Source organism: Vipera berus (assembly GCF_964194415.1).
Source record: "Vipera berus genome assembly, chromosome: 4".
Taxonomy (NCBI): domain Eukaryota; kingdom Metazoa; phylum Chordata; class Lepidosauria; order Squamata; family Viperidae; genus Vipera; species Vipera berus.
In genome coordinates, this window is record NC_138206.1 from 66693612 (window position 1) to 66711339 (window position 17728).

Sequence of the window (17728 nt, forward strand, 5' to 3'; positions counted from 1 at the left end):
CGTCATCCACAGTTATAACGGCATCTAAATGCATTTGCCTCTTTACACATATTATATATTAACATTCACAGTCAAGTCTAAATGGACAATCACAGTACTTGGAAGCTTCCTTTTTTCTCTAAAACTTTACATGATTACAATATTTCATATTACCATGAATTTAATTTAAAGCCTTTAGCTTTAAAAATATATCAGAAGAACGTTTTTGTGTAAGAATTCTGAGCATATTCTACACAATAATATAAATATTTTAAAAATGATTTGTTCAAACTGGAGATCTGCGAAGAGTAAAGTTAGCACAGAACCAAAAAAAAATCTGTTATGGGTAGCTGATTCCAAGTGGCATTAGAAAACACTGAAAAGCAAACTATATGATTTAAGCTGAAGCATCGCTTAGAGTGTCTCAATCTCCAACTGTATTGGGAAAGTACATGGAGCTCACTAGTTTCTTTTCATCTTCTTGTTGTAGCCTAAATAGACATTTTCTTCTTCTGTATCTCTTTCTTCCCCACAGTTTCACTTAATAGGAAAGGAATTGTTTTTTCTATGAATGACTGAGCACAGCTATCATCCACAGCTTTCAAAAGTAGAAAGGAATAGTTCACTAGTTGGATTTCATTCTTACCTCTCGTTTAACAACAGCTTTCTTACAGACTGGACACAGAGGTCCATTCCGGGAAAAACGGAGAGGAAGTCGACGGGTACGATACTGGCATGTCTGTTCTTCACATCTCAGCCAACTCTAAACAGGGAAATGGTAAAAATACTTAGAAATGTATTTTTCAAACTATTAAGATGGCAGTTTTACAGCAACATACTTTATTCCCAGTTTCTGAGTTTATACTATATAACAGAAGCAAAAACCTGTTACCAGAATGCATGTTATAAATAATAGCATTTGTTTACATTTTATACACCTAAACCTGAATGTATGTAATATGGACTATGTAAAAATATTTGTATTACATAGTCTTACACAGATGTTATCAATCAAGTCCATTTCTCTGTCTGTAATTATTCTATAACTTTCAATAAACTTTTTGTCCATGCTTTTTGGCATATGGTAGGTATCAGAAGAGTGCGTACACTATTCCAGAGCTTTTCAACCGGTGGTACGTGTACCACTGGTGATACGCGAGCACCTGGCTGGTGGTACGTGGTGTCGCCTTCCTCCCCCTCCGCCTCCCCCCGCTCCGCTCCTTCTCAGCTCACTTGCTGCCGGAAAACATGGTGCATGGCGGCGGCCTGCAGGAACCCTACTGAGGGCGCGCAAACATTGCAGGCGCAGAGCGAGGCCCCGCCCTCCCCAGAGACTCATTGTGCAGTAACCGGATTGACTTCTTCTCGTGGGGGATCCGTGTCGTCCTTTCCCCCTTCTTACTTCACAAGTAAGCGTGAGCCTGAAGGGGACAGAACCATCCACTCCCTCAGCAGGTAGGTGTTTGAGACCGCTCGCGTCATGGCCCTGAGCGCCAACCTCACAACTGCCCCCTCCTTTCCCCCTTCTCTCTCTCTCTCTCTGTTACAGTCTTCCATCTTCTTTTCCTCTCCCCCCCTGCAAGCTTGCAATACTCGTCACGGCGCCTCCCGGGGCTCGAGACTTTTCCCCCTCTCCTCTTCCCAAGGTGCCTGGCTTTACGGAGGGGAAAGCAAAGCGGACAGATGGCGCGCGGCCTCCCCGAGGAATCATCCCGTGGCAGCAGGTGGGAATCGAGGCCATTTGTTTTGCTGATGCGCACCAGGCGAAGCCATCAGAATGCAGCTGTGGAGGGAAAAATGCTCCCACCTGACTCCCTCCCCCCCATTGTTGGTGACTCCGTACAGCTGGGCCCGACCTCCGCCGATGGGCTCCAGTCCATGGAGAGCTCCCAGCGGGTCGACACAGCAAGGCCAGTGCATGGGGACGATTGCATGCACCCAGGAGGTCGCATCCTGGGCCGCCAATCAGCTGGCAACTCCATACAGCTGGCCCCGACCTCCGCCAATGGGCTCCAGTCCACAGCTCCCGTACGGCCGGCCCCAACCCACCAGGAGCTCTCTGTGGACTGAAGCCCGTTGGTGGAGGTCGGGGCCAGCCGTACAGAGTTGCCAGCTGATCGGCGCATCTTCAGGGCTGCCAGGCCTCAGCGGAAGCACTGGGATCAGTGCCGCTTTGCAGCTGATCGATGCTTCTTCGGGGCTGTCAGGGCTCAGCGGAAGCGCCAGAATCAGTGCCAGGCTCCAGCTGGAGCTTGGCGCTGATCCTGGTCCTTCTGCTGAGCCCTGAATAAACACCAATCACCTGGAAAGCGGCACTGATCCTGACATGTCTGCTGAGCCCTGAAGAAACACTTATCACCTGGAAAGCAGCATTGATCCCTGCTCACACACACACACAAACACGTGCGAGCAGTTACAGCTGAAGGAGTTTCAGCCTTCAACTACAGCTTCCAATCCTCCACCATTTGTAAAGACAGAGAGAGACAGAGAGGCACTTGCGCTTCCCTTCTCTCTCTCTCTTCATGCCGGCTTGCCCCCTAGCAGGGCTCCTGATTGGCCCTGCACACATGGCCAGGAAGGTGCGTCAGAGTCCCAGGTACCGGTAAGGCAATCGGCCTGCTCCTCTCCCATCGCCCGCTCTGCCAGGTACTTCCAAAAGTAGCTGCTTCAAGATCACACGGGCAGCCCTCAGCTGCTCCCTTCCCCTCCCCTCCTCCAAACCGATCCCCAGTCCAGCGTGCCTGAGTGAGGAATTCTGGGAGTTGAAGTTAGGAAGCAATGATGAGCTCATGTTGATTTCTTAACCGGACAGTTTGGGCTATACCGAGTATTAATTTTCCTCAATTTATGTCTGTAAATTGATTTGAGGGGTGTGATTGCTTGGATTATGATAGAAGTGTTATAGTTAAGTGGGCATCAGGTTTCTTGGTAAAAATGGAGAAGGAAGGAAGGAAGGAAGGAAGGAAGGAAGGAAGGAAGGAAGGAAGGAAGGAAGGAAGGAAGGAAGGAAGGAAGGAAGGAAGGAAGGAAGGAAGGAACAATGAGAGGGAGGGAGGGAAGAAGGAAGGGACAAAGAGAGAAGGAAGGAAAGAAGGGACAATGGGAGAGAGGGAGGGAGGGAGAGAAAGGAGAGAAAGAGAGAGGAGAAAGAGGGAGGGGGAGAGGGAGGGAGGGAGAAAAATATAGAGGGAGAGAGAGAGGAGAAGAAAGAGGGAGGGAGAGAGAAGGAGAAAGAAAAAGAAATAGAGGGAGAGAAGGAGAGAAAGAGAGGGAGAGAGAAAGAAAGAAAGAGGGAGGGAGAGAAATAGAGAGAGGGAGAGAGAGAGAAATAGAGAGAGGGAGAGAGAGAAAGAGAAATAAAGAGGGAGAGGGAGGGAGAAATAGAGGGAGAAAGAAAGAAAGAGAGAGGGAGGGAGATAAAGAGGGAGAGAGAGGGGGAGAGAGATTAAGTGAATCTGGTTTCCCCACTAACTTTGCTTGTCAGAAGGTTGCAAAAGGCGATCACATGACTCTGGAACAATGTGACCATCATAAATACGAATCGGTTGCCAAGTATCTGAATGTAAATCACATGACCCTGGGGATGCTACAATGGTCATAAGTGTGAAAAATGGTCATAAGTCACTTTTTTCAGTGCCGTTGTAACTTTGAACAATCACTAAACAAACTGTTCTAAGTCAAGGACTACCTGTACTTTATCATTTTTTCCCTTTTTTTTGGTCAAGTTTTTGACACCTTGTGTGGCATTTGAAGGTTGCCATATTCTAAAAGTGGTACAATCGGTGAAAAGGTTAAAAAGCCCTGCACTATTCTAGTTGAATGCCTAACAATACCTCAACAATTATTGAACTTATTATGCAATAAATTCTCATGAACTGGAGTCTACTTGATCAATTGGTATAAGGTAGGATTATATATTGAAAGATGATATATTGGTTAGATCCAGTCTTTCTGCACATGAGAAGATCTATTTATGTGTGGCTTTTGAACCAATAGAGGGATTTCTCTGGAAAATATGGATTTGCAATTTCCACTTCTTATGTTGTTCCAAAATATCCCACCCAGCAGAGCACAATCTTTCAGGAAAGAAAGGGCTTAAGCAGGTAGAGAACAATCAGGTAGCTTTGCTTCCAATAGGTTGAACAAAGACTGAGTATGCATCAGTATGGGAGAATGAACTAAGCAGGCATGCTTATGCATCAGTGAATGCACTGGAAAAGAAGTATGAAACTAAGTAATGTTCTGTTTTAGTGCCACACAAGCTAATAAATCTAAACTTACATTTACACATATGAATGGCTAGTTTTTAAAGACCTGTTGTCTGACTTAAAAAAACGTAACAAATTTTGATCAATTAAACCATGGAATTTGCAGATAAAGAAACAGTTCTGAAGTAACAAGTACAGTCGTCTCCTTATACCTAGAGGAGGGAGAGATATTTATTAAATGAAATAAAAAGTACATGAACCTATTGTAACTAGGTACTGCTAGCTATTTTAAAGTCTTCCATACCACGTGATTCATCAGGGATACTTTTAAAGCAGATTAGAAATTTTTAATCCATTATTAATCCATTATTAATCCAACTTGGAAAATACTAGTTTTATCAAAACAAAACTTAATGAAAGTAAGAATTAGCTAATGGTATTTGTATACTACATAATTTTAATCTATGAAATACTAAGACATTTGAAACTCAGGAAGTATATCCCACCCAGGGAACCAAGTTCTTTCAAAGGACTAAATGTAAAATGTGAAATGCGTTATCATGACCTACTAAAATTTGGTGGTGTGAATCTGTTTTAACAAATGTCTTCAAACATAACTATGCAAAAACCACTAACACTTATATATAAGGTAGCAAAATATTCTCATTTTCACAGTTACATTGTCATGGTTACACTTGTTGCTCTTATATAGTTTTAGATTACGCTTTTCCCCTAGGAACTCAAGACAACATACAACATACAATTAGTGCAGGTTCGCGTCCCACCAGGCTCAAGGTTGACTCAGCCTTCCATCCTTCCGAGGTAGGTAAAATGAGGACCCAGATTGTTGGGGGCAATAATGCCGCTTGGGGGGGGGGGCAAAAGCCCTAATAAGCAGGCATATACATAGAATGAAGGCTACTGCTAAGCTTGTAAGCCGCCCTGAGTCTTCGGAGAAGGGTGGGATATAAATGGGATTAAAATAAAATAAATAAAATAAATAATACTTTCTCTTCTTTCCCAAGGCTGAAGGTTAATGACTGTCTCAAGAAAACTCAGTTAGATGTGTGTTTATTATTTAAGGTACAGAAAGGAACAGAAATTGTATTTATTTTATTTACATATTTATTTTAGAGCTAGTTTGATCTAGTGTTTAAGTGGCTAGACTAGAAAGTGGAGATTTGAATTCCCACCTTAGACATGAATGCCCCGTGAGTGACTATGGGAAATCACTCTCTCTCAGCCCAACCCATCTACAGGGTTGTTGTGGGCAAAGTAGGAGGAGGAAGTTTTGATGATATATTTGCTGCCTTGAGCTATTTGTAAAAAAAAATAATGAAGGTGGGATACCAATAAATAAAAAAATACGTTTATTTTTATATAACCCTTTAATTAATAATTTGCAGAAAGGTTAACAATCACAATAGCATTAAACATAATAAAATACAATCCTAACAATCCCAGCAGGTGACTGGGAGAGGAGAGGCTAAAAATTACAGGTAATCCTCAACTTACGACTGGTTACTTAGCGACAATTTGAAGTTACAACATGCCCTCCCAAAAGCTACTTACAACCTGATTTTGAAGTTACAAAGGCCACACACACACACACACACACACACACACACACACACACACACAGAGACCAGGATCACCTGATGGCCTTTTGAGTGCTTGGCAACTGGCTCACCTTTACAGCCATTTGCACTGTCCCGAAGTGACTTTTTGACATGTTTTGCCAGTTTCCAGTGTTTGCTTCTGTTTCTGGCAAAATATGGGTAAAATGGGTTTGCTTGACAACCACGGCATTTACTTAATAATTATTGTATTTGCTTAACCAAGGTGTTCACTTAACAACCGCTGCAAAAAATGCCAAAAAGTTGTGTTCAATCACATAATGTCTTGACTTATGATAGCAATGATTTAACTACCATAATTCCAGACTCAATTTTGTTCATAAGTCGAGTAGCTGCACAAAAAGATCTTTTCCAGAATAAGTGAAACATCATAGCAAGAACAATTTGCCCCCCAAAGCCATCAGATTTAGACTAAATGGTCTAAGGAATATCACAATATGTGGGAAGATTGAGGAGAAAACATCAGAATCCCATGCTATGCAGGGTATTTAAAGGTAAACAATTTGAATTATGCCAGAAATGAAGCAGAAACCAATGATGGTCTTTAACCACGATGAGAAATGTTTCCATGAATGATCCCTGCTAATAGCCTATTAAGTGCAACTTCCAGATAGTTTTCATTAATAGATCTGTTTACAGCATACTGCTCTTGAGTCTATTTTTGAGAGAACCAAAATGTAGTTATCCAAAACCATGCCTTTTCTGCTAGTTTTAAACTATTAATTGGTGTTAAATCAGTATAATGGTATGTGGGAATGACTTTGGGAAGCCAGGCAAAAAGATGCTGCTGGAGAACAGTCAGATAAGAGGGAGCATAGCCCACAGCTGCACAGCAAGAGGCTCTGGAGGGATGCTCCCTAAATTATTGGGATGCAAAGGTGACAGCGAGAAAATTGTTCTTACAGACTTGGAAGTTTCTGTTAATGTAGCTTTACAATAAAGTAGAATTAATTTATCTGGCCTTTCCTGCCTAGTCTATCTGGTAAGGCTGACCATCAGTTTCTAGGTAATACAGCTTTCAGCTATAAGTCTGATATTTTAGGAGTGCAACTCCTTTTAAAAGTATGTCATCTTCATCCCATTAGTGTCTAATATAGGGATAGAGAGTGGGTATCCATCCAGATGTCAAATAATTCCAATTGTTATTAATTTAAGTTAGCAAATTTAGTGTAGGTAGTCCTCGACTTACAACCAAAATTGAGTCCAAAATTTCTATTGCTAAGCAAGATATTTGTTAAGTAAATTTTGCCCCATTTTATGCTCCATTTCTCCATGAATCACCTTTATTATTTTTTATTATTTGAATATTTTTTTCTAAACAGAAGTGTTGCTGACTACTAATTCTTGGTTTTTCTCAATGTGATTTACCCCTTTGGCTATATGTGCAGCAGATAAAGAGGAAAAATATCATTATTTTATTTATTTGAAATATTTATAGTCCACCACTATAGCTTACCACGCAAGCTTTGTGGCAGGTTATAATCTATAAAATAATTTAGTAAATCCAGGTAAATTATATAGTTTAAAACACATCATAACAATCACAGTAACACTGACAAAAAGGCACTTGAGGAAGAAAAGGCACGGTCTGGCTATGAATATTAAATCAGAATGTGAGAGTAAAAAGTCAGATTGACATCTAGCACTGAAAGGCAGATATAACTCCAGCTTGCCTTCCATGCGATTAGAATCTCAAATTTGGGCTTCCAGAATAGAGAAGCATCTCTCCTATATATGTCCCTATAAAATGCCTCTCTGAGCTATGAAATATTAGGGCAGCATCTTCCTCTTCCTCCTCCTCTGCAAATCAACTGTAATACAGTTCTAGCCCCTTACTATTTGCAAAAACAAATAAAAAACCTAAGAACATATAATATTACATTAGGCTAGTCAATTCTACATAACTATATGAATCTTTAAAAATGACATGTTCTGTAGTCCAGTTTAAAATATTTATAAGAAAATAGAATTACATAGCATAAATATATTTATTAATTTTTGGAAGCTTTCTTCCAAAAAAGAAAGCCAGCCAAATGAAAATTCTCATCCTGCAACCTGAATATTTACTTGAATTTAATTCCTTTAGTTTGATGAGAGGCAGGAAAAAAAATAGAGGGACAAGATGGTCAAATTCAACTGCAAAAGCAAATTCTATTTTCTTTGTGGGAACTATTTAGCTATTTGGGATATCAAAGAAGACAGAGGCTGTCAGGCCCCAAAGTAATGTATCCTCAGTTATTTTAGCTTTGTAGCTTTCTTTGTTGCCTGCCATTCTGTTGGGAAGGGGAAGCCTTTGGGGATGCTTTGCACTGTCTGCTTTGTTGCCTTGTTGCCCTTCCCCCTCTTACCCTTATCTGAGAGACAGTTTGTGCTTGGAGCCAGAAGAAATTGAAAGTGAGAGAGACCTTGAAGAGCCCGCCAAAAAGACCAGTTACCAAAATACGATGCCACCTGTGGATTGGCTGGGATTCAAATGAACGCTGGGACACTGGGGGAGGAGTACTGAATGCCACTTATCGCTTTGTGGGTTTTCCTCTCAGATCTCACCTTGATTCCCTGCTGTCACTAGCCCCTAATAAAAGTTTCCTTTTGAGGCAATGCTTGTTTCAAGAGTTCTGCTTTCTTGGGTGGTTTAGCTGAGGTAGGTCCTTACATAAGGCAAGATCTGCACAGTGTCCAGCCCGGAGAGGCAGCTGCCCTACTGAGGTGGGTCGCAACTGACATGCCCCTTCCTACCAGCAATATGGACGAGGGTGCACTGGAGATTTCATCCTGGCAGACCAGTAAAGAGGGGACCGGCAACCCACCAGCAGACCTACGAAAGCTACACCATGCCTGAAAGAGCTGGCAATGGCGTTTGAGGAGACTGTGGAACTCCCCTGAGCTTGGAAGCCTGAGGGTTGAGTTTCGGCTCCTGCAAATGATAACTCCGAGGCAGCCAAGAGTGACTATGAGAACGACCACTTTGTAAGTGGCCCAATTGACCCCATTACCCTTGTACATCACCATGGGAGACCACTCAGAAACTTTAGCATTTGTTGTGGTTCCTAGCATGGATTGGCCATTAGTATTAGGCTTGGCGTGGCTAAAGAAATGGAACCTCATAGTGGATTGGAGAAAGGGGCGTTTGAAATTCCTGAAGGAAGGAGCCCCTTCCCTATCCAAAAGAAAAGGCGGGAGGCATGGACTACATCACGAATTAGCTTCCACCCTCACGGAACAGGAACTGCAGAGCTCCCAACGGAATACCGAGACCTGGCCAAAGTGTTCAGTGAACAGAAGTCGGATGAGCTTCCACCCCATCAACCCACAGACTGTGCCATTGAAATTATCCCAGAGGCGAAGCTTCCCAAACCAAAGATGTACTCCATGACGCCATGAGAACTTAATGAACTTTATAAGTTAATTGAAAAGAACTTAGCACGGGGTTTCATCCAGCCTGCAAAACCCCGGGCAGCAGCCCCCATGCTATTCAGAGAAAAGAAGGATGGGTCGCTTCGTCTCTGCGTAGATTGTAGAGGCCTGAACGATTTATGCGTGGAGAACCTGTACCCCCTCCCTCTCATGAAGGACATGTTTGCACACCTGACAAAAGGAAAATTACCATATAAGAATAAGGGAGGGGGATGAATGGAAGGCTGCGTTTAATTGTCCCATGGATTGTTTCCAATTTAAGGTGCTACCTTTTGGACTTCAAGGGCCCCTGCTGTGTTTATGCAATTAATAAATGAAGTTCTGCATCAGCACCTCTACAAAGGGGTTTTAGTTTACCTTGATGACATCAAGGCAGAACATGTTAAATTAGAGCAGTACTGAATAAATTGCACTCTACTAAGCTATATGCCAAACTCTCTAAATGTGAATTCCACAGGATCGTATTGACTATTTATATTTGGGTTACCGCATTTCCAGTAAGGGGGCCCGAAATGGACACAGAGAAAGTACGAGCTGTGCTAGAGTGGGCTCCTCCTTGTACTAGAAAGCAGCTGCAAAGTTTTTAGGTTTCGCCAATTTTTACTAGCAGTTCATCCCTGCATTTGTGCAAATCGCACTCCCCATCACAAATCTATTAAAGACTAAGGGAGCAGACAAACCAAAACCCAGCCAGCCACTGAAATGGACAGGGGAATTTGAGAAGCCGCATTCGAGAAGTTGTTTTTTGTTTTTTTTAATCCCATTTATATCCCGCCCTTCTCCGAAGACTCAGGGCGGCTTACAATTTAAAGCACAAATCAATGTGCTTAGCAATAGCCTTCATTCTATGTATATGCCTGCTTATTAGGGCTTTTGCCCCCCCCCAAGCGGCATTATTACAAAGTCAGCTTATTGCCCCCAACAATCTGGGTCCTCATTTTACCTACCTCGAAGGATGGAAGGCTGAGTCAACCTTGAGCCTGGTGGGATGCAAACCTGCACTAATTGCAGGCAGCTGGTGTTACTTAAGGAGGCATTAGCCCACTGCTCCACCAAGGCTCTTAAAGGGACTTTTCTCTATGGAGCCGGTTTTAAAGCACCTAGACCCAGAGAAAGCTTTTGTCATTCAGGCCAACACTAGTGATGTGGCCATAGGAGCAGTCTTACTTCAAAGGAACAAGGAAGGCCAGCTGCAACCTTGGGATTATACTTCTAAAAAACTCTCTGAAACTGAGCACCGGTGGGCAACCTGGGAGAAGGAAGCTTATGCTGTGTGATGGGCCCTTCTAACCTGGAGACATTTCCTAGAGGGGAGCAAAATACCGTTCCAAGTATTTATTTATTTATTTATTTAATTGTATTTATATACCGCCCTATTCCCTGAGGACTCAGGGCGGTTTACAGGGAATTAAAAATCCAAAATACAAAAATTAAGAACCAAATTAAAAAAAATTAAATTAACCCTGTAGTCAGTTAAAAAAGAACCCCAAATTAAAAATTCCTCCTCAGTCTGGGCCCGAGAGCTCGAAGAGCCAGGTCTTCAGGCCCCGGCGGAATGATCGGAGGTCGGGGGCAGTCCTCAGCTCCACCGGCAGCTGGTTCCAGAGGGCAGGCGCTCCCACAGAGAAGGCCCTATCCCTGGGTGTCACCCGCCGGCAATCTCTCACCGGCGGAACCCTGAGCAGACCCTCCCTGTGGGAGCGCACTGGGCGAAGGGCGTTTGATGCCGGCAGCAGGTGTTCCCTCAAATAACCCGGACCCAGGCCATGTAGGGCTTTATAGGTGATAACCAGCACCTTGAATTTCACCCGGAGGGCAACCGGAAGCCAATGCAGCTCGCGGAGTAGAGGTGTTACATGGGAGTATCGGGAAACCCCCATTACAACTCGCGCGGCCGCATTCTGCACCAGTTGAAGCCTCCGAGTGGTCTTCAAGGGCAGCCCCATGTAGAGAGCGTTACAGTAGTCCAAACGGGAGGTCACAAGCGCATGAGTGACTGTGCGTAGGGCGTCTCGGTCCAAATAGGGACGCAACTGGCGCACCAGGCGAACCTGTGCAAAAGCCCCCCTGGTCACGGCTCCTATATGATCTTCAAAATTGAGCCGTGAATCCAGGAGGACGCCTAAGTTGCGAGCCCTATCAACGGGGGGCAACACCTCACCCCCCATCGTTAGAGGTGGAATAACATGGTTAACCCGAGACGCCAATATGCAGAGCCACTCAGTCTTGGCGGGATTGAGACGAAGCCTGTTTCTCCCCATCCAGACCTGAACCGCCTCCAGGCACCGGGACATCACGGAGAGGGCATCACTGGGTTGGTTTGGGGTGGAAAGAAAAAGTTGGGTATCATCAGCGTACTGGTGATACCCCACCCCAAAACCACGAATGATCTCACCCAGCGGCTTCATGTAGATGTTGAACAGGAGAGGCGAGAGAACCGACCCCTGAGGAACTCCACAACGAGAGACCTCGGGGCGGATCTCTGCCCTCCTGTCAACACCGACTGCGAGCGGCCCTGGAGGTAGGAGGAGAACCACCGTAAAACGGTGCCTCCCACTCCCAACCCCCTGAGACGTCGCAGCAGGATACCATGGTCGATGGTATCAAAAGCCGCTGAGAGATCTAATAGGACCAGGACAGAGGAGCAGCCCCTGTCCCTAGCCCTCCAGAGATCATTCACCAGTGCGACCAATGCCGTCTCCGTGCTGTGTCCGGGCCTGAAGCCCGATTGGTACGGGTCCAGATAATCAGTTTCCTCCAGGAACATAGGGAGCTGATGCGCCACCACACTCTCAACAACCTTCGCCAGAAAGCGAAGGTTGGAGACTGGACGATAGTTGTTTAAAACAGCCGGGTCCAAAGCAGGCTTCTTGAGGAGGGGTCTCACCACCGCCTCCTTCAGGGCGGCAGGGAAGACACCCTCCTTCAAAGAAGCAGTTATTACTGCATGGAACCAGCCTCGTGTTCCCTCCCGAGCCGCATAAGCTAGCCAGGAGGGGCACGGATCCAACAAACAGTATGGACTGATCATAAGAACCTGGAAGCAATGAAAACTCCTAGAAAATTGTCCTCTAAATAAGCACCATGGTCCCAACATTTCCACCGATTTAACTTTACAATCCATTACCTTCCTGGGGGGAGGAACTTCTTAGCAGATGCTTTATCTAGAGTGTCGCAATATAACAGTGTTAAATCGGAAGTAATTGAGCAATTTATGCCTCCTAAACAATTTGCAGCACCTGTCACTACTGACGCACAGAGCAAAACCACGAAGCCAATAGACTGAATAGTGCGCCAGGATATCAAAAAAAGCACTAGAGACTGATGAATAGTTTCAGAATCATAAGAATTTATGCTTAATCAAAGATGACCTGGCCTGGGTTGGAAAGAAACTATACATGCCAGCAAGCTTAAGACTGAGAATAATGCAAGCTGGGCATGATTCTAAGACTCCGGGACATTTTGGATTTGTTAAAACTCTACATCTACTAAAAAGGAAATTTTGGTGGCCTTCTTTGAAAAAGGACATAGAGAACTATGTGGCGAGCTGCACCACATGTGCTGCAGCTAAGCAACGGCAAGGGAAGATGCCGGGACTTTTACAGCCAGTGGGCAAGCCCTTCAGCACCCTGGAGACAGATCTCTATGGATTTTATTGTAGAGGTCCCTGAAAGCTCTGGAAATACAGTTATTTGTGTGGTTACGGACCTGTTCTCTAGACAAGCCCATTTCATCCCTTGCCCCAAAATCCCAACAGCCAAAATGCTAGCTAAACTGTGCAACATATCTATCGCTTCCATGGGGCCCATCAGACAGGAGGCTCCAATTCACTTCTAAGTTCTGGAGAGCTTTTCTAGATCTTTTGGGTTCTAGTCAAGGACTTTCATCTAGTCATCATCCTGAAACAAATGGCGGGACAGAACGACTGAACTCAGTTCTAGAACAATATCTTAGATGCTTTATAAACTATCAGCAAGATAATTGGACTGGTCTGTTGCCTTCTGCAGAAGTGGTGTATAATAATGATGTGCATTTGAGCACTGGTTATACCCCTTTCCAGGTTGCCAATGGGCAGATTTTTGTCCCCATTCCAGAGTTACCCTCCAAAGAACCTGAAATCCCCTCTTTGCAAGAATGGATCAAACAATTACAAAACACCTGGCTAGTAGTACGTAAAGCACTAGATGAGGCCAGAAATCCCTATAAAGCCCAAGCTGATAAAAATAGGATAGCGCAAACATCTTTTAGGATTGGAGATAGTTTATCTGTCTACAAAATACTTACAATCCTTGCAACCCTCTAAGATGTTGGGGCCTAAATTTATAGAACCTTTTCCTAATTAAGCACATTATTAATCCAGTGACAGTGGAACTAAAGCTCCTTAAGAGCCTCAGACAAATCCATCCTGTCTTTCATTGTAGTTTACTTAAACATGAGATTACATCTACCCTTAGGCCTCCAGCCCCTCCTGTCCCTGTGTGGGTGGAAAGAGAACATTTCAAAATACGTGAAATTCTCAATTCTCAAAAGCACCATGGTTCCACCCAATACTTAGTAGCTTGGGAAAACTTTCCTTCTGCGCAAAACGAATGGGTGTATAAAAAGCATCATGCAAATTATCCTGACCAGCCTGACTGATATGACTGTTTTATTTGTTTTCCTCCCTTTCCCTTTTTGTTTTACAGGTGGATTTCCCATTTTTCTAGGGGATCCATATGTCAGGCCCCAAAGTAATGTATCCTGAGTTATTTTAGCTTTGTAGCTTTCTGTCGCCTGCCATTCTGTTGGGAGGGGAGAGCCTTTGGGGATGCTTTGCACTGTCTGCTTTGTTGCCTTGTTGCCCCTCCCCCAGAGGATGGAATGTCTCACCCTTATCTGAGAGATGGTTTGTGCTTGGAGCCAGAAGAAATCAAAAGTGAGAGAGAAATTGAAGAGCCCGCCAAAAAGACCAGTGTGGCTTGGCTGGGATTCAAATGAACACTGTGACACTGGGGGAGGAGTACTGAATGCTACTTTTAATATATCGCTTTATGGGTTTTTATCTCAGATCTCACCTTCATTCCCTGCTGTCACTAGCCCCTAATAAAAGTTTCCTTTTGAGACAATGCTTGTTTCAAGAGTTCTGCCTTCTTGGGTGGCTTAGCTGAGGTAGGTCCTTACAGAACCATATGTTAAGGTAACTTTAAATATCTTCAACTAGTGGCAATCTCTCATTCACACATGTGTTCTGTGTCTATTTGCTATCTTTGAACAGCCTTTCTTCATTATTTTTCCAAAATTCCTCTCAAACATTTTACTTCTCTATTGCTGAATGCTTTTACTTGTAATAATTAAATTCCTAGCAACTCTCTGCTATCCTATTATTAAAAATTACAAGATTTCTGAAGTTAATTGGCGACAGCACAGTGTTCTGTAGTAAAGACAGGCAATCTATTACTTCCACATATTAACCCATAATGCCTGACCTTTGGTTATTTTACCACAATATTCCAAAATAACAAGGGCGAGTTTTTAAAAAAATAAGTTACCTATTTTTGTTATTTATAGTAGTAACTACATTGCTAATTCTATATAAAAGCAAAATATAAATAGTAGATGAAGCTATTCTTATGTGAAAAGTCAATAACATATTTTTATTTCTGCAGATATTCTGTGTTACTGATAATTAGTTAACAACAGACATTTATTCACATATTTCATCTTAGTCAATCTAAAAAGATACATTTTGAAGCAGGTCACTATCTCCAATTTGCTAAAGATGACTTTAAATATATTTAAAGGCTTCTCTGATAAGTGGCAAACTGAGGTCAATAGAAATTTCAGTTCAAATCTTTTCATATAGATAAAAGCTAAATATATATTTTCTTTATGACCCATAGTGGAATGATAATTGCATTACATAAATTCTAATCCTTGCCTTAGAATAGCTGGCTTTCCAAATAACATAATGTCTAGGCCTCATATCTTATTAGTGACTAGTTTTTCATTGTTAAGACCCTCTGGGTCCAGAAGATCACAATGTATACAGTATATCCTGGTTAATTAGGAAATTGAAACCAAAAAGAGATTAGATATTTCAACAAGATGACTTAACATACATCCAAATAAATCATAAAGTACTTTCAAGAAAGAAAGCTATAGGTTTAGGAATGATTAGTTCACAGTTCTAAGACTTGATTATTGAAAATCTGTGGAGAGATCAAACATGTATGATAACTAAAGAGATTGAAGAATATTTGTGAGCTAAAAAGAATTGCAAGAAAGAGTAGGAAAAATTTCAAAAGCAAGAATAGAAACACCCTGTCCATAAAAATAAATAAATAAAAGAAAGTAGTTATGGAAGCTGTTGTTTCTCCCAAAGGGATATTGCTTTTGTATTTGCCATATTTAGTTTTCTTAAGTGGAGTCTTTAAAGAAGTGCAGTACACTCAAATTTGCTAAAAGAAGTTGGCTACCTCTTGTTTCATGCAAAGTTCACTGAAACATACAATAGAATCAGGGACACCTAAATTTTTGTGAGCAACTGTACTATTGTCTGCTTCAAGGCATCCGGTATCTTCTCCCTACACATAATAAATTTACTATAACTTTGGATTAGGTTGATCAAGTTAATAATGATAAATCCATTCATATCTCAAATGCATACATTTATCTCCCAAAATCAGAAAATGATATTTTGATTCCAGAGAACCCCAGAAAACTGACACAGCACTTATCTAACATCATTAATTGGGCAAGATCAAACATATAAAGGGAACTGTTTTGCAACCCCTTAATTCATGGCACTAAAATTTAGCTGAAAACTAAAACAAAATTTGTGACAGTACTGTAATTAATAATTTTATTCATTTATTTAATTTATTAAGTTTGTTTTCTGCCCATCTCACCACAACGCGACTCTTATACAAATAACCCCCAATAGTCTTTAACTTACTAACTTCCCACCCTAAAAGTGTGAAAGTTGAATAAAAATTCCCTTTCTCCTTTGATGATGTCATTGTGCTCCTGCCAGAACTCTTTGCAGCCCTTAGACCAGGGGTGTAAAACTGCTGGCCTGTGGGCCAGTTTCATCATAACGAAGCTGCGCCCACCCCATTGCTGGCAATGCAAAGAGTCACGATATGTCGCGACATGTCACGTGACATAGTGAGTTTGACACCCCTGCCTTAGACACTGCAAGAAATTTTTTTTTATTTTATTTTTTTAAATTTTAATTCCATTTATATCCCGCCCTTCTCCGAAGACTCAGGGCAGCTTACAAGCTTAGCAGTAGCCTTCATTCTATGTATATGCCTGCTTATTAGGGCTTTCACAGACCCCCCAAGCGGCATTATTACAAAGTCAGCTTAATTGCCCCCAACAATTTGGGTCCTCATTTTACCTACCTCGGAAGGATGGAAGGCTGAGTCAACCTTGAGCCTGGTGGGATGCGAACCTGCACTAATTGCAGGCAGCTGGTGTTACTTAAGGAGGCATTAGCCCACTGCTCCACCAAGGCTCTATCCATTCTATCCATTCTCCATTCTCCTCTCATTATATAGCACTTTTTACTATCTATTTTCTAAACTTTGGCTAATCTGGCTCATTGTCTATAGATTTTCTAAAAACAAAAGGGTTATCTGGATTCTAGAGTAGTAGAAATGGTACTAAAGAACAATCTTTACAGTCCATTTCCATACTTCATAGCAAGAGTAGACCTTGTCATCTGGAAAATGCTCTAGCAGATTGACTAACACTATTCTTTAAAATGGAAGACATTAATTATATTCCTTATCTCAACACTGTACATAAAGATATAATATAAACAGTTACATTAATAATTTCCTTATAATTCATAAATTACAGAGAAATATAGTTCTGCACATAACTTATATCTTCATGACATATTACACCATGACAAATAGGAAACCTAGGTTACCCAGAGCTAAAGCAAATACCCAAGTATATTTTGTTTCAGATACCAAGTTCATTTCATGTAGAAAATAATGCTATTTGTCTTGACTTCCTAACAATTATAATTAATATTATTCTTTGTCACTTCTGTATTCAGTTCTTAATTGCATTTATTTATACCTATTATCTGTTAATATCTTTTTATAATGATAACAATAACTAGTGATATTATCCCTGGAAATTGCATTGTAGATAAGTAAGATCAGTTTTATTTTTGGAAAAACAATTTGAGAAATATGAAGTTCTTTATTCCTCCTGTTTTGTTTTTATAATTAAGCTTCTGGTCTTCATTTGCTTTAAATACAGCTTTATCAAATTCAACATATGCCTGTTTCAAATGTACATTATTGTTAACCTCTGTTTAATTAAGATGCATTATCTTGAAAACTAGAAAAGGTAATCCTTTATTTCCTTGATTGTAACTGCATGACTAAAGAATTCTACAATACATTTTGCACCAAATATACTTTGTCCTGGAATTGTGTCAAACATGCAAATGGAGTTTAAGCAAAATATACTTTAATTCTTTTTTTTAAA

The 17728-nt window shown here is 41.9% G+C and overlaps 1 protein-coding gene across 1 annotated transcript in view; it reads right to left on the minus strand.

Annotated features, from left to right (window-relative positions):
* The window catches only part of POLA1 (DNA polymerase alpha 1, catalytic subunit), a 275468-nt gene that overhangs the window by 106439 nt on the left and 151301 nt on the right, over nucleotides 1-17728 (minus strand). The window contains exon 35 of the mRNA XM_081327009.1: nucleotides 626-742. Coding sequence (XP_081183135.1) covers nucleotides 626-742 — 117 coding nt within the window. The remainder of the gene's footprint in view (nucleotides 1-625; nucleotides 743-17728) is intronic.